This window comes from Anolis sagrei, chromosome 4, assembly GCF_037176765.1.
Source record: "Anolis sagrei isolate rAnoSag1 chromosome 4, rAnoSag1.mat, whole genome shotgun sequence".
In the NCBI taxonomy this organism is placed as follows: domain Eukaryota; kingdom Metazoa; phylum Chordata; class Lepidosauria; order Squamata; family Dactyloidae; genus Anolis; species Anolis sagrei.
Window position 1 is genome coordinate 54,414,975 of NC_090024.1, and position 23,201 is coordinate 54,438,175.

Below are 23,201 nucleotides of genomic sequence, written 5' to 3' on the forward strand. Positions count from 1 at the left end.
AAAATTTTGTCACTTTTTCATTATAGTTGTGCAAACGTGGAAATTTCAGGGCTCCTCTCTCATTTTTACAGCTATTGGGGTGAAACTTGCTATAATGGTAGAACACATTTACCACTGTTAGCCCATCAAAGTTCAGAAAGTTTCACTTAGCCATGGATTTTTTAGGGGGAAAGTTTTTATAAACCATTTTTTAAAAATACAAGAGCTATCATCTTGAAATTTTTATACAATGCCACAAGATAACAGGGGATAATTCCCCCCAACATTCAGAAAGATCCATACATCTACTGATTTTAGGAATTTTAAAAAAAGTTTTGATAAAAACATTTTGTGAAAAAAAAGGCACAACAGCTCTCTCATTGAATGCTTCTCTTATTAATTGGCATAGGGCTCCTTACCTCCCACACTACATTTTCCAGAATTCTGTGCTTTCTCAGTCTCTTTTCCAGTGAACTCTTTCTGCTTGCCTCTCCTAATGGCAAGAGGTCATTTAAAGAGGAATGGCAGCCTTTTTGGGTTTGCTTTGCTTACTTGCGCTGAAGATGAAACTGACTTTGGGGGCTTCCGAGGTTTACAAAATTCATATGAAAAAATTTTGGGTAAGTTTTTATTCTTACGTTTTTGGTGCTGGCCATACCCACATGTTAGATATTACATTGTAAGTACAAATTTGATCCAATTTACAAGGACTAATGATAATTTTGCACAGTCCTACTGACCACAGCATGTACTAGATGTACTTCCTCTTCAACCTATCAGGCAGAGGCCCCACCCTCTCTTTGTTCAAAGCCTATCTAGATGCAATTTCCTGGTAGAGAGGAAACCCTTCTCTCTTCACCATCTACCTGTTAAAGACCTTTCTCAGAGGATATAACAACCTTTACCCCCCCCCCCATCTGCCCCATGATGCCAGGATGGAGCATCAAACCCATCCTCTTTCAGATTTCTGGCCCTGCTTTTGAGCCACTTGCCATGACTGACATTCTACTATTTTCATGGGAAGTAGCTTTCCTTATAGCCATCATGTCAGCCTGTTGCCACTATAAACTGGTGGCTCTGAGGGCCGACGAGCCTGACCTCGTCTTCCACCAGGACCCAGTGGTTCTCCGCACAGACATCACCTCCACACTAGTCAGGAGATCATCTTCCCATCCTTTTCCAAATCCCCTATATCTCTGTCACGTTGCCAGGCCTCTGCCATTATTTAGGCAGAGATGAATTAAACAAACACCCAGTTTGTATGAAACAGTTTAATTAAAACAGCACTTACTTTCTGGCTGATTTAATAGTTCAAAACATAAAACATAAAGATAGCTCTCGGCCACAGAATATAAAACAAAAACTGACGGCAAACACTGTTGCAGGTTCAAGATAACAACTTAGTCAAAAAGTCAAGTCCAGTGGTCAAACGCCGAGAGTTCAATGAGAAGACCAGAGATCAAGAGTCTATACCACAGTCAAAAGCCAGTCCAGAGATTCAAGATTCCAGGGTTCCAAGCATACAGGAGACCGGTCGGGATACCGAAAATCCAGAGACCCGGGGAAAACCAGCAGCATCTACCACCAAAATAAGACAAATACTTTTCTCCCAAAGATCAGTCCAAAAGCTAGTTCCTTACATTCAGAAACACCCAGCTGCAACCTATTTCTTCAATACCCCCACCCTTAATTGCTTTCACCCATGAACTCTTACTTACAGATTAGTCAACCCTTTAGAACTAAAACTTACATTAACCCTTCCATCACCAACTGCTAGGCCTACCACCACCAAACACCGTCAACTGCAGAACATGATACATAACTCCCCTGGAGAGAAAAAAAACCCTGCACCTCCTAGATGTTGGAAGGGCATTGCTCTTCTACAGGGACAGAACCCCTCAACTATGTAAGGTTGAGGAAGACCCCTCAAATGTCAGACAAGCTAGGCCTGCATATCTTGTCTCAGAGGCTCTTCCACTGGATTGCTTCTGGCATAACATTTGTTACTAACTGGCCCATCGACCTCCTCTATCTGCTGTTTGGCCTCACTCAACAAGAGGCATGGCAGCCTCGGCAGCTTTCCTCTGAGGCATCCCTCTGAACTCCATCTTGCAGGGTTGCAATTTGGGCCAACCCTTTGACTTTTGTGTCTCATTACAGATTGGATTTGAGGTCACACATAGAAACTGCCTTTGGCAGATCACCCCTTTCCTCTAGCCTGGCCTAGCCACCAGACCTTCCCATGGCTCACACATGACTTAGTGCCACCTCTTGATTGTATCAATAATAGACAACAAGCTTTCCCCTCTGTATTTTAACAGATGCTTTACTGAGAATTTTCACAATGTGTTTACTAATAACACTGTAAAGTTTATTCTCTTGTCCTGTGCCATCCCATATGGTACCTGTGGTTGCACTAGGTCATCAGACCATTTGTTAGACTTGTTTGTACTGAAGGATATCCCTTCCCAACTACAAACATCTTCTGTTGTTGCAGAAAGAGTTGTTTCTCTCTCTCCATATAGCACTTCTGTACTTACCATTGCCTGGTGGGGAATGTGTTGTTTGCACTGCAGTATCACACACTTTCTATTGCTATGTGCCAATAAATGTTACATTTGGTTTACACACTACCTGGTGTCGGTTTGACATATGTGCTGCCTAATTGTACCTCAGATTGCTAGTTTCCATATGTGCATATTCACAGAGACCACGAAGGAGGACAGTTTGCTCACTTGTAACTGTGTTTCTTCGAGTGGCCTCTGTGAATTCACACAAACCCTCCCCTCTACTATGCAAATCTCCTCCTTTCTGGCTGTTCCTTGTGGCTCAGGAACTGAAGAGCATGGGGCCGGAGCACCTTTTATGCCTTGAGGAAGAGTGGCTGGGGTCAGCACAAAAATTGAAAATCAGAGCTTGGGAAGCTTTCCGTTAGAGTCTGTGCAGATGCAGTAAACCCATTTGTGTGAATTCATAGAGGACCACTCACAGAAACACAGTTACAGGTGAGCAACCTGTCCATATGCACTCTGTGATAATTTGTTTTAATATATGTATTTTATGATTATGTGCTTTTTCTGTATCTTGAGCTGTGACAAGAGGCAGGTAAAAAATAACATTTATTATTGTTATTAAATAGATTCAGTTCCATCCCATACTTCTTTGGGTCCTGGTATCAAGTATCAGGATGTAATCAGCTGTCCTGCCATTGGAGGCCAGCAGAGCAACCCTCCCCATAACAACATTGCTTTCATGTGACGAGGGGAGAAAATCAGTCTGATTGTGGACTATGGCAAATATTTTCCTCCTGTAAAGTGTAAAAATAATTGATGCTTATAATCTTCATAAATACAAACAAATGCTTGTGTTTCAAAATAGATACTTTTGTAATGCTTAATCAGAAAAGACCAGAATTCCAAACCTGACAGAATTGTCATAGTAATTGTAACAACAATACTTCCTTTTGTTGTTGTTGTTGTTGTTGTTGTTGTTGTTGTTGTTGTTGTTGTTATTGTACTAGCTGTGCTTTACCCAGCTCTGGTATCAGAGGATGCATTTTCACCCAAAATGAGAAAATTCAAGACAGACAAAGCTTTAAAGTAAATATTTACTTCAGTAATCCACAGCCATGGAGGTGCCATGAATTAACCACTAAAGCTAAATTAGAATTTAGAGAAACATACCAATAAAACATGTTTACAATACACTATTAATTTTATGGGCTTCAAGAGATGCAGCCCAAAAGAGCCAGTACAACAAAAAAATTGGAAGCATTGTTGTTGTTACAATTACAATGATTATTCTGTCAGGTTTGGAATTCTGGTATTTTCTGATTAAGCGTTACAAATGTATCTATTTTGAAACACAAGCACTTATTTGTATTTTATGAAGAAACCAGATTAGAAACATTAATTATTTTTACATTTTACAGGAGGAAAAATATTTGCCATAGTCCACACTCTATTTTTATAAACCATGAAAATGTCAAACATTAGTGAGCAAAATAAGACCCAGTCTGTTAATTTCCTATTGATGTTTAACTCTTTTGTTCCTAAAGCCTACATCAAATCAGGTCAATTGAATGTGGTAGCTTGATATACAATATCTCCTCAAATCTTTAGAAAGGATGCGACTTTATTTTACAGGTGTTCAGATTCTTTTACATGACTGATATATGGAGAAGCACTCAGCCATCTAAATCCATTATCACTCCACCACCCCTTGGCTCAATTCAATACTGCTATTGCTCTCATATAAAGCTACTGCTCAAGCTTTCTGCATAATTGATATGTAGAAGATATATTTCTCAAATAAAAGATTTTGTTAATATAGCCAGTGATTCCGGTATTAACACAGAGAGCAATAAATTCCACATGGTTTGATTATACTATTTTGCAACAGTAAGGGTTTAACTTAAGACACTGAAAGCTTACTTCAATAAATTAACAATACGTCATTTCAGTATGGATTTTCTGTTTTTAATAGAAAGTATTAAAAATTATGTTGCATGCTTACAGGACTATGAAGCAAAGAGTAGTCTACATAATTCCTTGAAAACATTTAAAAAGGGGAAAATGTCAGTAAAGAAAATAAACGTTGGAAAAACTGTGAAGTAGCCAGTGGTTTTCTAGCTCATTAGAAATGTAGCATCACAGAAAAATTAAAAGTATGCATATTACTGGGCTATCAAGGAACAGCCTGTAAAATCATGCAGAGCAGTAATCGTTCCTTGACTTCACAGTTTGGGCAATTGTCTCTTGGGAGGCAATTTGTCAGACCTGCAAGATACGAGCTCTCCATGTCATACCAAAGTCCTACCACTACAAAGTTTGACCTAGTATACCTTCATCTAGTTTACCTTCATCATGTATGAAATGCTTATGAGCCAAGAAAAGAACTGGTTTTATGCTATCACACTTTTGACTATTATATAAAACAAATTAAGCCATTTACACCACAGGCCTTCTTTATCTGCTTGTCATTTCACCCTGGGGAGCCTAAAGGCTAATAAATGCTAGCAAATGTAAAGAAAAAAATGCATGACTGATCAAGTCACTCTCTCCCTACAACACAGACACATAGCCAGTGATCCACAAAGAAGATTTTAAAAATGCTGCACAAATTATGATCAATAGCTGGATGAAACAGCTTCAAAAATGTTTTTGATTGGGAAAACATAAAGGCTGTTATATCAATAGAGGTGAGGTTTACAATGAAGAAACATGATGGGTTGAAATCAAAAGGAAGAAATCACATATTATGTTTACTGAGCTGGATGTAACATACTTGTTCCATTGATTTTTAATGGGACTAATCTGGAACAGTCCGGATGGAAATATATGAATGCTGTGCTAAACAGAACAAAAATGCTAAAAAACACACTTTCTATGTACATGATATTATAACTATTAAATAAATATATTGCAATGTGTGAAAATGCAGAATCAACCTGACATCATGAGATCTACAAAGGTGAGATGAAATAAATATTGATGTTTCAGGTGGTGCTCAGCCAGTACTTGTATCAATAAGATCATGTTTAAAATTGGCTATCAATGTACGAGAAGGTTAAACATGCTGAATTCATCAATACTGATGATCAATGTATATATTATGCATATTGATATGACATTCAAGTGAATATGTACCACATTTTTTAAGGATATGCTTGTATTACCAAACTACACTAATGTGGCAAAAGAGAGATGAATGCCCAATATGGCTAGGAGACATAATTTTGAAAAGGGTAACAAACGTTTGATGCAAACCTTGTTCAGTGATGCCATTCAGGACTGGGGAAAACTCAGTAAGCAAGGACCAATTTATGGAGTGTGAATATATGATACTGCTGGATAATGAATCAGACTCTCTAGCTCTGTATTGTCAATGTTGGCTAGAAAATCTTATGCAGGATTATCCCCTAGCTCTTGCTTCCTGGGTTCCTTTCAGTCAGGTTATCATGCAGTCCATCCTAAATTTTGACCACTAGAAAACCATTAAAATGATGGTGGCTTCTCTCTACACTACTGACTGCAACACACACCCAGCTCAACCTCCAAAGTAGATATCAGTCCCAAGAGTCCCATACCAGGAAACTATTTTCAGTCCAGTTGGGAAATTAGAAAGAAAATAACTAGAATGTGCCTAAGAAAATCTGCAAGTAATCATAACAATATTATCCCATGAAGAACAAAAGGAGATCAGCTCAAAGAGCTATTTTTAAAAAAATGTATTAGCCACAATCCAGAAAAGCAGGGGAAAAAAACCAAAACATTTGCTCAGTGGAAGAGCAGAACAGACAGAGGAGGGAGCTGATGTATCAAATAAAGTCCTGCTGTCACATTCTGGATGGCAGCCAACATTTTTAATACCGAATATTATATTACCGTAACTGAATGATTTATAAAAACATCATACATAAAAATGAACTTTCAATATTAGTTAAGCATAAAAGCTTAGCTTAAGATGTTGCTGCTCCATTTTTTTGTTTTGTTTTGTTTTGAATGGAAGGTACACTGCTTCTTGAAAAATATACCTTGGGTGTTTATACTGATTTATAATCATGTGGTAATCCAAATGCTCTTGGAAAGCAAGCCACCAAACTATTACTTTAAGTGAATTGATACTTTGATTTAAAGCAGAGAAGATTGAACATTGTATGAAATGTTCTACTCTCCTAGCATTTTCTCTAAAAAGAAGCCCACACTGTTTTGCTGTTTCACTTGAGATTCCTTGACAGGCAAAATTTCCTGACACTTCCAAAATGTCTTGTCCATTAAGTCTGAGGCTGAAGGTTATACTCCATTCCAATCATTAATTACCTATCATAGTCTGCTGTAGGTGGAATTAATGAAAAAGAGAACTGAAAGAAACTTCTTTTTTCATGAAAGACAGTGATAAGCAACTGAATCTTGTTCTTGGAAGTCCACATCGAGTCTAGACAGCTAAATCTGGAAATCTCTTATACAGTCTAATTATAATACCACAATTCCATGGCTGAATCCTATGATATCCTGGAATTTGCTGCTTAGGGAGAGTCCTACAAACCCTAGAGCACAGCCTTTCTGTGATACCAGTAGGTCACGTAAATATGAAATATGACTAGGAAGATAATGGGAAAGAAATTGATATTATTGAGCATGCTAAGAATAGTATGAGAGCCAAGACATTTAATCAGCAAGAATATTCCATCTACAGAGATTGCACCAAACTCATTTGGATGAGCCCTGCACTTACGATGAACATGCCATATGAAGACAAATTCAATCAGTTGCTAGGTTTTAACATGAGTAAAGCATCAGATCCCAGCTGATCTTGGAAACTAAACAGGATGAGCCCTGCTAATACAACTACAATGTTCTGTAGGCTATATTACAGATTAAGGATCTGGCAACACCACCTCTGAATATTCCTTGGTTAAGATAACTCTGTAATTCATGGGGTCACCATAAGTCAACAAGTTATTTGAAGTCACATACAGATGCACACATTCTACAAAAACCTATTTTTCCATGTATTCCTAAGTCATATCATATAATGATTATTTTCTAGTCATACAAGCAGAGCCCGTAAAACTTGCCTTTTTCCACCCCAACTCCCAGAGTACTCTATCCAGCATGCCAAATGGCTGGAAGATTCTGAGAGTTGTAGTCCAAAAAGATAAAGTTTCCTAGTTCTGAATATAATGTAATAAATATGGCAAAGGTTGACTTTTGTATATTTGTGCCTCTTTTTGAAAGAGTATACATGAATATTCTGACCCACTTCTATGTTTTCCCTACCTATCTTATTTTTTTCTAAATAGAAATGCATATTTTAATTATTCCTGTAGGGCACAGCATCCTCAGAGCATAGAAGGAAGATTGCTGTTGAAGTGGATCTGAACCCAAAGGATTTTTATACATCTCAAAAAACAAAGAAGGGAAAAGACCTAAAAGAAGACAACATGAACTTCAATTTGTAGGCACAATGGGGTGCCATTTTAATGATTTCTTGATGTTCCCAACTGAGCCCCTGGTGCAAGGAAATATATGGCCTGTCCTATTCCCTTTTGTACTCTGGATTTTTTTCAGGTTTCTGTGACCTGAAACCTATTTAACTATATATTTATAGGTTGGATAAACATTCCTACAGAACATTATACCAAATTTCTTGCTTAATGATACAGAGCTAAAACAAGTCAGAAGAGCAGCATTTGTGCAACTAATAATATAAATAGGTGTCCAGATCAAAGTATATCTGTAATTTTCTGGAAGGATAAATCTAAAATTACTCATCCCAAAAGAGGGAGGGAAAAGAGAGAACGAAAAAGAGTGAGAAAGAGTGGAGAAAGCAAGCAAGCAAGCAAGCAAGCAAGCTTCTAAATAATTAAGGTACTACGGTAGTGTGTGATATTTTGTGGAACTATTTTGCCAACCATATGTACATTAAGCAAGAAATTTACAAAACATGGGGAACAGCAAGTAGATACATTTGTTGTGTGATGATGAAGAGTCCTATAATACAACACAGAGCTCTGCTAAAGACCACTTGAAGAGCTGTTCTATGTTGTCAAAGTACTGCATTACTTGCAGAGAAGAGATCCACTACAGCATTTTTCTCCCTTGTGTAACCTCTATGGGAAAAACTTCACATGAATGTAACAAGAAACATCCGAGTCTATGTGAAATACGCAATAACGTGTGTGTATATATATATATATATATATATATATATATATATATATATACACACACACAGACACACACACACACACACACACACAAATAAAAGGTTTTCATGAGATATTTTGTATCCCATACATTTTGTTATTACAATTTTTGTATGTGTCTGTACCTTTTATAAGGGATTGGTTTAACTTCTGGTTTGCTAGTAATTATCATGTCGCGAAATAATGCATGCCTAAAAAATGTGTTACCAACATGAAATGTCTGGAAAGCTGGTCCTTAACAGTTACTCTTCCTCTATTGTTATTATAGGAATATGGGACAACAATGATAAAAGGACACAATAAGAAAAAAGCCATTGCCCTCATCTTCCACCATAACTACACAAAATTGGCAGACCTTAGCAAGTGGCTAAAGAAGACCCATCACAACATTTAGGATTAGCTTGTTTTGTGTGTGTGTGCTTAAAAACTCTTTGGGAGAAATTTGGGTATAATGAATCCTGCATTGTAACCTGAAATGCTACAATTTATACTTTGGGATTACAAAAAGTATTTGAGGCACAATTTATTACTCATGGAGAGTAGAGTTTGGAGTGGGGCTCCAATTCCAACCAGACCATCAGTCACACCAATGGACAGGGGTAGTGGGCCTTAAGGGAAAGAGGGGAAATTATTCCATAATTATGAAACAGATGTTATAGCAGTGATGGAAATTTCTAACAGCTGTTATTGTACCACTGCTTAACATCTATAAGGCAACAGAGTCAAATGAAGATTTCATTCTTTGTTATGGCTAGCCATCTTTGCTGCACCTTTCCTTCTGCAATGCATGTGTAATCCTTTTTTCAGAAGCTACTTTTGCTAGCACCCATCACAAGTTCCCCTGACAACAGATTCCATAAGTTAGTGATGCATGGTGTAAGATAGGTACTTACTTGTGTCACTTTCTAAACAGTATGCATCAGTGTAAGCTGTAGAAAAGCAGCAATTACAAAAGAATTACTGTGGAAGAAACGATAGTATATTTTTACTTACCTGTCTATCTACTTCTGGAAGCAAAAGCAGGAGGTATTGCTGGAAATGCTGAGGTAAGGAAAGAAATGTGTGTTTGTTTATTAAAGCCCTCAGATTAGTGTTCACGAGAATAGATCCTGGGGTTTCTATGTCAATATCCTCTGCTTTGGTCCATTTCAAATGCCCTGGATTAAAATAAAAAAGACAAATTTAATCTTACTACAAAAACAAGGTGAGAAAATGAGATTTTTAAAAGGAGATTCCAGGTGGTATAGCATTTTTCCTGTGGAGAGAATACAATTTTCCCCAAGATTTCAAAATATGTCTTTTAATACTCTCATCTTCTCTCATATTTGTAAAACATCTGTATTTCTACTGTAATTTGAAAGAAATATTATCTATTTTATTTCAAACAAAAAAAATAAGGCGAGTGAGTCAATTTCTAATTCATGAGTCAATTTCTAGTGTCATTGAACAAACCAGTGTTTAAAATGTCAGTCGCTGAACAAAACTTTTCAAAAGCAAAGGAAAAGGAAATATGTCTTAAAGAAGACATAGATTTGCTTGAGTGCCTTTCAAGCTAATGTCCCCATGACAAAAACATACTTTTCCTCTATATGCTTTTTGAAACCTGTATCAGATGATAAGCTTCTGAATTAATCTTTAAATGTTAAATTCTCTCTATTTTCATCCTATAGCAAAACAGGAAAAATGACCCTGAATCATATAAATATTTTAGTGCTGAAAGCTTTAAACATTAATGATGTGAGTAATAATATTAGTGTTTTATCCTACAATACACTTCAGTGCACTATGTTGCATTTTTAATGTCATAGTATTATAGCATTTTTTCTCATCTTTTCTAATTCTAAAATATCTTGGTGGTATAGCGACCACATTTGGGGTGCACACATTTGGGGTGCTCCTAATATGAACAAATCATAGATTTGTGTAAGGTAAGTAATGTGTAGAATACTTATTTTTTAATTCTTTTTCTAATTATCTCCAACACAAAATCCAGAATTTTCTTACTGCACTGAAGTTATGTCCACTGGTCAATTAAAACCAGCTCAGACCCCATCAATGCAGAGAGTTTTTGTTTCACACTTGCATAAATTGGGCAGCATTCACATTTTAATACCCAAGTTTGGACAGATCCTTTGGATGTGATTTGCAGTTCCACTAAATGATTTGGTATTTCAAAAAACATGGTCATGTCCCTATTCTTTTCTAAGTCCTTCCTACTGAAGCATTTCTGTGCTCCTAAGAAACCTTTCCAGAAAGTTGAGAAACCCTCTAGGAAAGCATTAGCTAAATGTGGAGATGCCAAAACCAAGCAGAAATAAATGGAGAGTTACTTCTCCAGGCTCTTGGTGCTTTGCTTTGAATATCTGTCTCTTTTGTGACATAATCCATGCCCTGCTCCTCCAGAGAGGTATTGTAGGACCAGAGAGGAGGAGAAGAACCAGTTGAATGTGCACTTTTATTTAACAACAGTATGTATTTTTACAAGAATTGATGTCTTCATACCCTTCTCCCACATGAGCCTGCCCAGAATAAAAGATCATTATCAGCGGCCATTGCATATTCTACAAACCCTTGACAGGGCCTTCTCTGCAGCAGAAGTCCTACTGTGGATCTCCTTCACATGAGAGGCCAAACCAGTTCCAACTCTTCAGAATTTTCAATAGGCTACGGTTTTTTTAAGAGGCATTTATCTCTTAAAATGAATGGTGTTTGCTCTGCTTCTCACTGTGTCTGATTTTAAAAGATGTGTTCAGGCTGCTTTGGGGTTTTCTTTTGTTTCCTTACTGCTTTAAAAGTGTTTTTTATGGACTGTGGATTGCCTCAGGGGCCCTGGTGGGTTGAGAGGTGACAAATAAAGACAATGAAAAATAATTGTACAAACTAAACGCAATAGTCCTGGGTTTTCACGACAGGTCAAATATTGCAGATGCTCAATTGAAAAACCCCCAATATTTTCTAAATTAAACTTGTAAAAGGTCCTAAGAGCCAAAGAGGAACTCAGGCTGGATCTACACTGCCATATAATTCAGATTATCAAAGCAAATAATCCAGATAACAGAAAAACAACAACTACACCTACTACTACTACTGCTTTATTCTTCTATCCTGCCGCCATCTCCCCAAAGGGACTCAAGATGGCTTACAGATGGCACAACGTGCCTAAAAAACAAATATGAGTGAGCACAATATAAAATACAATAAAATAAAACAAATACACATATAAAAAATCAACTCAAACTCAGTCAAACTGGAGTCCTCTAACCATGATGGAAAATTGCTGTAAACATGGCCAAGCTGTAAACATTAGGAATAAAATAAATGCCAGGTGCAGTAATGGAGAGAGGGTATGGGATAAAGTGCAGGATGTGCAACTACTGCATAGGACAACTAGGGACTAAACATTATCCAAGGCTTGATTGAAGAGCCATGTCTTCAAGTCACTATGAAAGGAAGACAATATGGGGGCCTGTCTAATCTCCCTGTGGAGGGAGTTCCAAAGCCATGGGGCCACCACTGTGAAAGCCCCCTCTCTCATTCCCACCAACCATGCTTGTGACAGTGGCATGACAGAGAGGAGGGCCTACCCTGCAGATTTTAAAATTGGTACTGGAAACTTATCAGTAGCCAATGGAGCTTGCTTTAGTAGAGGCATCGTGTGCTCCCTATAACTGGCTCCAGTTAGTAGCCTGGCTGCTGATCTCTGCACCAATTGCAGTTTCTGAGCTGTCTTCAAAGGCAGCCCTGCATAGAGTGTATATAATCAAGTTCATAGCTGATAATCTGGATTTTATATGGCAGTGCAGATGGGGCCTCACTGATTGTTACTGTTAAAGAAACTACAATGCCTATTGAAAAGACCTCTAAACATTTTAATACAGAAAAGCACTTTATAGCTAAGAGAGCTAAATAATTGACCCAAGGACACATACAGCATTATTTCTAATCAATAGAACAACTAGTCAATTATTTAAAAAATCTGAAAAAGAAAAACCTTATAGAACTTTTCAGATAGCATGTCTTTTTATTTTATTTTTCACACACAAAATAATAGAGTAATATAATATACTGTTGGGAGACAAAATAACAATGAACACTGAACACAGTTTTATATGACCTTCATTCTGGACTTTTAGTGGAGATTTAAGGTAGGCTAGAAAAAACCCTGAAAATATTTGAAACATCTCAACATTGCTACAGAAAAAGTTAACCCCTTCCCTCACCCTGCATTTCATTTACAGCCCCTTCTTGAGAATCCCAGGGCAAAGCAACTCCACTTGAGCTCAGTAGTGAATCAGTCACACTCCGAATATTGATTATGGGCTATAAAGAGCTTTGCTGCAAAAACTAATGACTGAATTTTATCCAGATGAACTGAGAGAACATTTGGTACTTTAATGAATTGTACTTGATGAATTGTTAAAACCAGGTTTAATTATAAAGCAAAACATATGTTCGTTATGAAACAGAGAGATATGTTGAGTGCATAATTCAGAACCAACCCAAAAAAGGGAAGATGATATAAACAGAAAATTGATTTTTAAAAGAATAAAGTAGGTTGTTATGAGTTCATTTTTCACTAGTCTGATATGATCACTCCATTAGATTGCTACAAACAAGCCAAAAGAATCAAGGTGGCCACTGCTTTAAAAAGGATAAGTAGTTAAATAGTTATCAGTTTTGCTAAAAAATAAAAAATACAAATACAAAACTAAAACTAGGAATAGAATAAAATATTTGTTCTAAAAATTGTTTCAAAACTCAGATACCATGTCTCAATATGTAATGAGAAAGCGAGACAACAACATTAAGTGTTTCACTGACAAAAAATATGTAACATGTTATTCCTTTGAGGAATATGTAGAAATATAATAGGAGGCAAGGATATGTTTCTCTTAGAAAAAGATGAAGCAAGAAACTGCTGGCTGCAAAATGAACAATTTAAGATAGCTCGGGTCTGTTAGACGGAAAAGGTCAAGAGCAGAAAAGCATGCTGGGGAAAGGTCCCAATAAGGGGGCACCCCTGCAGAGTTCAGAAGGACAAAGAAAACAGCCAAGAAAGGGATTTAAGCACTTGAAATATTTTTTAAAAAACATCAGAAAGACAATATAAAAACTTTCTATAGCATGTTTGAAGTATGTATATAAATATATTATATATAGATTCTATAATCTAAAGTAATGAAGTGACAAAAAGAGAGAGAGAGAGAGAGGACATTTGAGAAACCTACTCACCTAAGCCAGATTTTTTTAATCTCTTTAAGTGCTGGCTCATTTGTTTTCCAGTTGGAGACTTTTGCCCATGTTTCATTTCTTTATCAGAACTGTCTGCTTCACCATTTTTAGATTCAGACCCTTTAAAAAACAAACATTATACTGAAGTGCTTCCCCACTTGGGAAAAATAAAACAAAAAGAAAAACGAGATGTTTTATTTTGCTCGTTGTTAAATCGAGAGTGGTATCTTCACCAACTACTCTATTTAAAGCTAATGCCTTCTGCTTGACAATTTGATTCCCTGTCACTGAACGTGATGAAGCAAAGGCTCATAAATCCATTAAGTGGTGAAAACAAGTTTCTTGAATGTAGCAGTCAATAGATGTTTGCTAATCCAATACAAATAACACACTTCTCTGGTAGCTGAAGGACATCTTTAAAAAATGATCAAGTTCCCATTCTGTGGGGACAAAGAAAAAAAAAGAAAGGGAAGAAAGAAAGACGGGAATGTCCTCCCTTCGTAAAATTAATTTTCTCCCATGTGTGGAGAGAAAAATCTACAATAAAAAGTGACACAGATTTCAGTACAATATATCTACTGTGAAGAATTTAACAGCCACTAAAGGTCAGGGTTACACTGTGATGATTAGGATGGAGCCAGAACACAAAATCATATTTAAAAGGACAACTAGTATTGTAAGATACAATCCAGAGAGTCATTTATATTCCCAGAGGAGCTGTGATGGTGATTCATTTTGCCCCCTGATGACACTGCATGTCAGTCTCTAGTTGTCCCATTAGGAATCAGCATTTCAAGCAATATTTTGCATTTCTTTATAACAGCTCTAGGAATATTGACTTTAAAAAAAACCACCCAGCGTAAAAGACCAGATTTAAATTCTTTCCTCTTTACATTAATACAATTGGTCAAGCAATAAGAAAATTCTAGGACATTGGAAACAGCACCATTATTTTCACCCATCCTAATTTTGTTCGCTGCAGCTCTCACCCACAGGGAGGGCACTTTCCCTATAAACTCTACTTGCCGGCAGTCTTTAAGCTATTTACCTGAAGGTGAATCTGACTGCTCATCAGACACCTTTAATGGTGTCAAAACAACACGAGGAACAGTCTTGTTTACCATCATTGAGACTCCATTTCTTCTTTTCTGCTGCTGTCTCAAAGCCTACAAAGAACAACAAAATAGAAAAAATATAACACAAAATGCTTCTGATGAGTGAACAGCACAAAACATCCACCAATCTTTCAACTGATGCTTAAGATAAATACTGTTATTCACTTACAAATTTGCCAGCTTTCACATTACCTCCTTTTCATGCCATTTGACTTACACATTTTACATAGAGACACGCAGAAAACAACACATAGATACACACGTATAGGGATAAGGGAGATGGTTCTTTTTTTAAAAAAAAAAATCCTAGAACAAATTTGACAACAAAGAAGCACACATTGCTCTATGCTCTACCTTAGCAGCTGATACGTGGGAACTCACAGAAATGGATGCTAATACTTCCAAGGAAAATAAATATTTTCAAACCCAGACTAAAAATGTGTCTCTGTATATCTCTTGCAGGTGCATCGTCGCCCGAACGCTGCTCAGTCAATCAAGTTAACACAGTGTCATCAGTATGTACAGCATGTAAGGGCTACAGTATTGATGCACTCACTCAGCCGTGAGTAGTGCTGCACAAAATCACTGCACATGGCAGGAATCATTTATTTCTGCGAAAGAAATCGGTCCTAATCTTGGAAAACCTTGCAGCACTTGGCTTCTGCCTGCTTGACTTTGGGCATTAACCTTCAGAACACGAACATGATGGTATTCTGGAAAATCTGGGGGGAAATGATACAAGAATAAATATCTCTAAATGGGAGGGGGCTTGTATTGTGTGTCTGTTTTATAACTAGATCTGCTACAGGGATGATAATGCAACGCAAGCTGCGAACAGAAAACTGAATAGCTGCCAGGATATTTTAGACAGCAAACGAGCCCAGACTGGAAGGTCAGGAAACATATTAATGCGAGAATCTGCCTGTTAAAAGAATTTACAAGCAAAGATATGTGAGCTGAGCAAGTCACAACACATCGGCTCATTGCTGATTATCAGGTACTTGCTTGTAATCTTCATTTTATCCTCTCATCTTTGATTTCTTTGAAAGATGAGAGGATTATATACACACACACATACATAGACAACTAAATTTCAGCAAGGGCAATAATTCCTAGTAAGAATTATTATCCCCTGTCTTCTTATAATCACAAATGACTACTGATTTGTTAGGCTAATGCTATAATTGTAATACAGCTGTAGTCTATTTAGAAGACATTGCTTTGCACAACACTTTGAAAGCCAAAGGAAATGGAAACAATTAATTCTGATTCCTTTAAATAATACTACTTGATGCCACAAATTCAGCCACATTTAAAACACACACACACAAGAGAAAGCATGGACCAATTATTACATGGCTATTTCATCATCGAGGCATATTGCTACTGTCTATAGAAAGGAGGGTTTATAAAATGGCTGTCAACCAACTATTTTTTTAAATGGATAATTGCTTTTAATCAATTCAATTTACATACATTGGTGCTTTGTCAAAATATTAATGGAGATAAATATCTTTTTAAGTTGATTAAAATTTATCTTCTCAGTTTCTCTTAACTAGATAATGTAAAAATGAACAAAAATGAACAATTACTACCATTCATTAGCAGATGGAAAGGCAACCTTTAATATTTCTTTTTCATCACCTTGGGAAGCTGAACTATAGTGCATTCCTGTTACCCTGACAGAACACAGAGAAATACTTTCAAATATGAATGTTCAAATCCCATCAGAATTGTGGCAGATTTTGGTTTAAAAGACATATTGACATTGATTTCAGCTGAGTACTGTCAGCTTTAGTTGCCTGTGGTTCTTATTGCCAGAAGGGAAACTATTGTGGTTACACTCTGAAATACAAAATATCTGCTATCCTTACATACAAACTGAAATAAGGAAGACATACTTTAAATTTCCTTTTATTTAAATCTAACTAAAGGAAGAATGTTTTTAATACAAAACTGTCCTTTAGTGTCAGATTTTGTGCCCTTCCTATACTGCCTGCAAATTAATGATTGAAAAGAATACTTGAAAACATTTCAAAAATGGCTGAAATCCGATTTTCCAAGAGTTGAGACACTCTAATGAGAAAATCCTGTACTAACAAGAATCTCTGGACTTTTGAACTTATTCCTATACAAAATTTCCAAATGCCTGTTTTGTCCAGAAGATAGGATTTTCTGTGCAAAAATCCATAATTCTGGCACAGAAAATAGTAATCGGCACAGAAATGTAATATTCTCTACTGAAAATGCTACTGTCACATGGAAAAGGTTATTTTTCTATGCAAAAGAACCACATATAAAATTGCACAGAATAAGACCAGAATTGTGAATAATCTTCAAAAACCCTACAGTTTTGAAAAAATGTATGCAATGGTAAGAAAAAAGTTAAAGTACTCATTACATCCTTTGAGAAGAAAATTGGTAAATCATTAAATTTTTTACTACAAATCCTTATTACCATGTGATGATGCATCTCCAGGGCTCTTAACGGCCAGCAAGCAGAGGTTTGTGACTACCACCTTAGGTCCCTTATTGGGAGAATGGTGAGATAATAAATTAATAAATAACAATACATACTCTCATCAGAATCTGTCAACCAACATAGCTGCAGAATCCAAAAAGTAACTTTTTAAAGATATTTTACAAAGCATCATTGATAGAGAGCAGGCACACCAAGCCCAAGCACTGTTCGTAGCTTATTTTGACCATGAAGCCCCATGGCAACAACTTCCCACAGTTATTTAATGCAATAGTTGTACAAAACAATTATACACCAAGTTTAATTTAAAAAAAACACCCAAAGAAGTTTATAACCAAATATAAATGGATTAATTGAAGCCAATTTCTACATGTGACTGAAACATAGAATCATAGAGTTGGAAGAGACTTCATGGGCCATCCAGTCCAACCCCTGCCAAGAAGCAAGAAAATCGTATTCAGAGCACCCTCGACAGATGGCCATCCAGCCTCTGTTTAAAAGCCTCCAAAGAAGGAGCCTCTACCACAGTTTGGGGCAGAGACTTCCACTGCTGAACATCTCTCACAATTAGGTAGTTCTTCCTAATGTTCAGGTAGAATCTCCTTTCCTGTAGTTTGAAGTCATTGTTCTGGGTCCTAGTCTTCAGGACAGCAGAAAACATGTCTGCTCCTTCCTCCCTATGACTTCCCTTCACATATTTATACAATATATATGGCTATCATCTATTAATTAATTAATTAATTAATCAATCAATCATGTCTTTTCTCAGCCTTCTTTCTGCAGGCGAAACATGCCCAGCTCTTTAATCTGCTCCTTAAACAAGTAATAAAGCAATAAAGACAATTCAAAAAATGATTTAGTAAAGAGCCTAAGGTAGCATTCAAGATGTTATCAGTCAAGATGTTATCAGATGAACAAACAAGTCATAAGATTACAGCAGTAATACCTCACACTGCAAGTGTGCCTAATTTCAGTGGGGATAGTCCTCCTTTGCACCACAGTACAGAAAAACACCCCTGCAGTTTGCTTGCCAAGTATGAAGGTTTTGTAATTTGCAAACTACATCTAAGTATGGCAGGCATAACTTGTGTGCCACACCAGGTTGAACCTATATATTTTTCATTTGGAATAAAATAGTATTTGCAATTCCTGGCTAGAAGGAAAACCAGAAATATCACCATCATTCTCTTAAACTACCACAAGTGGCTGGTGAAGGGATTTTTAGTAGGGACTTCCTCACATTCAGTTGCCCGATGTGGGCAACAGTGGAGAGATTTGCCAGGCAACATGGTGACTCTGGCAGGTAGCAGGGAAATCTGTCACCCTGAGCCCCACCCGCAGCAATGCTGTCCCCATCCCACATGGGAAAGTGTCACTGCCCGGCTTCCCCTTTTGCTCATCCCACTGCAGGCAACAAGAAGACAAGAAGCCTTCCTTGTTATCGTTGCTCCCTCTTACAACAACTTCACCACAGTACAGGGATGGAGCCTCGCCAGAAGTAGATGTATGCCATTTGATGGGATACAGCAAGTTTCGTTCCTGAACTAGGTGTCATATGATGGGTACATTTACCCATGTGATGAAGTCCTAAGTCAGAAGAGATGCACTGATCACATAGTATGCTTAGAAGAGTGAAGCGAGAGGCAGGGAGATCAGTTTTCCCTGTTTCTTAAAAGTACACATATTTAATTTTTCAGTGGATAAATTTAATACTTTGACAAACGCGGAACTGCAATGAAATTATTCCTCTGTTTGCAATTGGAATGCTGTTTAAGACAAAGTTTTATTGCAATGACAGTGACCCCATAATAAGTGAAACAGTCTATAGAGCTAAATGTTTTTTTACCTGTGTATTTTAGCGACACTCAAATCCAAGGTGAATTTTAACACTTAGTGATGTATATTTCCAATCTTCATGAAAAGCTAGGTGATTTCATTGTTTGGAAAAAGGAGAGAGAGAGAGAAAAGAAGAAATCTAGCAGCACCTTTAAGAGTGTTTTTTTTTTTACTTTTAGCATGCACTTTCTTGGATATCAATTCACTTCTTCAGATTCAACATAGGAGGAATCACTTGTGAGAGTTCATTACTTGCAAGAATTCTGAGGAGTTCAACATTTTTCATGCAGAGTTAAACCTTCTATCGAAAATACTGCTATCCTTGCTGTTTGCATTAATATTAAAATCATTCCACTAGCTGCCAATTTGTTTCTAGGCAAGGTACAAAGTGCTGGTTACTAGAGAGGTTGTCTGGCCTCAAATAGTCTCAGCTCTACCCCCAATCTTAGCTCTACCCCTTGCCATGTGATTTATTTAATATCACTTAATGTTGTGGGCCACATTGGGAAGGCCCAGTGGATTAACTGAGTTGTTTGGGGCCAGTGAAGCCAACCAGCACCTACCACAGCTGGCCTCTTTCATGGGGGTGGGCGGATTCAACTGCCTCCCCCAGCATCACATGTGCTTACGTCAATATTAAAATCATTCCACTAGCTGCCAATTAGTTTCTAGGCAAGGTACAAAGTGGTAGTTGTTACCTTTAAAACTCTACATGGTTTGGGTTAAGGTTTCCTACTGGATTGCCTTCTCTATATTACATTTGGGTCCTCTTCGAGAACACGACCTCAATCAATCAAAGAGCTACATTGTAAGCTGTTACCCATTTTCTTTGGCTTCCCAAAATTGTAGAATGACTTGCCTGTGGAACTTTATCATCTGGATACACTGCCTGAGATGAAACATCAGAAAAAACTACTCTTTTCTAGAAGCCTTATCCAGATAGTTTTTTAATTATGTATTTTATAACCAGATTATCCACATTACTGGTATCTGTGGTTTCATGTATACATGCCTGACAAAACATGCCCTCTCTAGGTATTTTTAGGTTCTCCAACATGACTCTATTGTATTCCTGGGCCAGAGGTCATTCACTGTAATAAGGTTCTGTGGCTTACATATCCAGGTGAAGTCCAGGAATATATCCTGAGTAGATACAGGGTAATATTGTATGCATTATTTATATGCTCTTTTAACTTTGTTATATATTTAATCTGTTCTTGTTTGCTAGCTAAATCCATGCTGTCTGATTCTGTCCAAATAATGCATTATCTTCCACTTATTACAAATTATGTACTATCTAGTTTTATGTTTTTTTTTTCTATTTGGCAAAACCGAGATATATCTGGTAGGGCTGTGCAATTGATGAAACAATCTTTTAAAACTCACTACAAAATTAGGGGACACACCCATTTCATTTCTGAAGTGTTTCTAAACTATCGTTAGAGAAAATGTCATTACTAAATGAGAGTAACAAAATTTTGTTACTTTTTCTGCAAGTGAGGAAATTTCAGGGGCTCCTTACTCCCTCATTTTTACAGCTATTGGGGTGAAACTTGCTACAATGCTAGAACACATTTACCACTGTTAGCCCAAAAAGTTCAGAACATTTCTCTTATCCACAAATTTTTGGGGAATTTTTTTTATAAACAACATTTTTAAAAAGAACAAGAGACTTCTCCTTGAATTTTCTATACAATGACACAAGATAAGAGTGGATCATTCCCCCAACTCTCAAAAACATCCATACATCTATTGATTTTAGGTATTGTTTTAAAGTTTGACAAATTTTTTTTTAAAGAAGCCACAACAGCTATCTCATTTGATGTCTCTCATATTAACCAAGAGAACTTCCATCTAGGGATGTCTTCCCAGCCCAGCACAGAGATTTACTTACTAGAAGTATTAGTAAGTCCTCCTCTTTGCAGATTCAACAATTTATTGGAACTCTAGCTGGCTGTTTCTGCGGAAGGACAAATCTCTCACATATCCTGATTAGGGTTTTCTGATGCTGAGCAGAATTCCGGGAAATGTAGTTTAGGGCAAGGCCTTTTGAATTCTGTGCTTTCTCAGTCTCTTTCCCAGCGAACACTGCTTTCTCCCTGCTGCTTCCCTCTCCTAATGGTGAGAGGCCGTTAATTTAAAGAGGAAAGGCAACCTTTTTGGCTTTGCTTTGCTACTTTGTGCTGAAAATGAAACTGACTTTGGGAGGTTTCTGAGATTTACAAATGCAACCCAAAAAGTATTGGATACATTTTAATTTTAAGTTTTTGGTGCTAGCCATGCCCATGTGTCAAATATTGCATCATAAGTACAGATTTAATAAATTTGACACTACTTACAATGACTAATGAAAAATTGTACACCCTAATATCTGGTATGAGTATATGAGGTACAGAAATCTGCAGCAGTGTCTTTAATACAGTTTATATTCAGGAATTGCTTATATAGATTTCATATTTTAAATTCCCTAAATATACCAAACGATATAATTTTACAGGCAGTTGTCAAGTTATGAACAAGATAAGGAAGCCAGGAACCTGACAGATGCCTATGTAGAATATGCCAGTAGCCCCTTAATGGATGCAGACATTATGAAATATCCCATTGTAATCCTCAAAGATGTACGTCCACTTATGAAGATGTTAAGTTTCCAACAATCTTAAATCATCATGGGACAAAAAGACATTTTTTTTCCCAAAAGAATGAATGTAATCATCCATAACTGAGCAGTGCATGGATTCCATGGCATGAATCTAGTACTGCTCAGTAGATGGTTTCTGTATGCTCTGATGTTCTGAAAAGTAACTTTCCAAGATCTGAACTAACAGGAATCACTATGTTATCCATAACAAATCATATTCATAACCAATACTAGTCTTAAGATATCTTTTCACTCATTTACTCCAGGTCTTCATTAACAACTCAAACAAGAATGATATTTTCTTGGACATAGAAGGTATTTTCCATTCTAAGCTGAACATTATGAAATATCAAATGTTATATTTGCTAAGGAATACTGCTACCAACAACATCTATATTTGAAAAACAGAATAAGCTTCCTGCTTTACATGGTATGTACTGTATCAGCCAGTGACATATACATAAAGTGAAAATACAGACCATTTAGCTTACAGACACAGAAACATCCAGATCTAAATCTGTTTAGCATGTAATTATGGTATGTCATGCAATAACTGCTTACACTTATCATAAAACTATCAGGACCATATAGTATATAAATGTAATGCTGAAAGATCTAGCAGAAAATGTTACAGTTCAACCCTCACACCCCCTCCACCCACACCAAACCCCATGTACAATATGAATGAAAATTTGGCTCCACAAAAGTCTGAGGCTATGTCATTCTCATATAACTCACATTGAAGCTAGTGTTTGAGATTTATCATTATCATCAACAAGTCTACATCCAAGATCTTCACAAACAACATTAATTAAAGTCTGAAAATAATTTATTCCCATTCCTTTAAATTTTTTCTACAACATGTTTCATGCAGCAAAGAATCAAAGTGCTAACCATACAAGCTGGCAATGTCTGCAAGTCTAAAACCATTTTGTGTAACACAGAATAATAAGACATCCTATCCCTCAAATGACCGTATCCTTTAATATGCATTTCATAAAGCTCACTTTAATAAAGAAAACTCACATCCCAAATAAATATAATGAATTTGTTTATACTGTAATAAACTGAAAGAGATTCACAAGTTGATATTTTCCATCCAAAATGACAACACATTTGGGACAGATGATTCAAGCAGAGAAGGAAAACACTGGATGGCTCTTCAGAGCAAAAGGGTTCCATTTATAATTTCCACCTTTATTCAGCTGA

The 23,201-nt window shown here is 36.8% G+C and overlaps 1 protein-coding gene across 8 annotated transcripts in view; it reads right to left on the reverse strand.

Annotated features, from left to right (window-relative positions):
- ASXL3 (ASXL transcriptional regulator 3) overlaps positions 1-23,201 on the reverse strand; it is a 145,902-nt gene that overhangs the window by 23,930 nt on the left and 98,771 nt on the right. For 5 of the 8 annotated variants that reach the window (XM_060775235.2, XM_060775236.2, XM_060775238.2 and 2 more), the window contains 3 exons: positions 14,970-15,087; positions 13,922-14,041; positions 9,683-9,846 (listed from right to left, as the gene is read on the reverse strand). In XM_060775235.2, coding sequence (XP_060631218.2) covers positions 9,683-9,846; positions 13,922-14,041; positions 14,970-15,087 — 402 coding nt within the window. Of the gene's footprint in view, positions 1-9,682; positions 9,847-13,921; positions 14,042-14,969; positions 15,088-15,390; positions 15,714-19,361; positions 19,405-23,201 lie in introns of those variants that run through there. The other 3 variants (XM_060775242.2, XM_060775241.2, XM_060775237.2) reach the window with 3 other exon arrangements.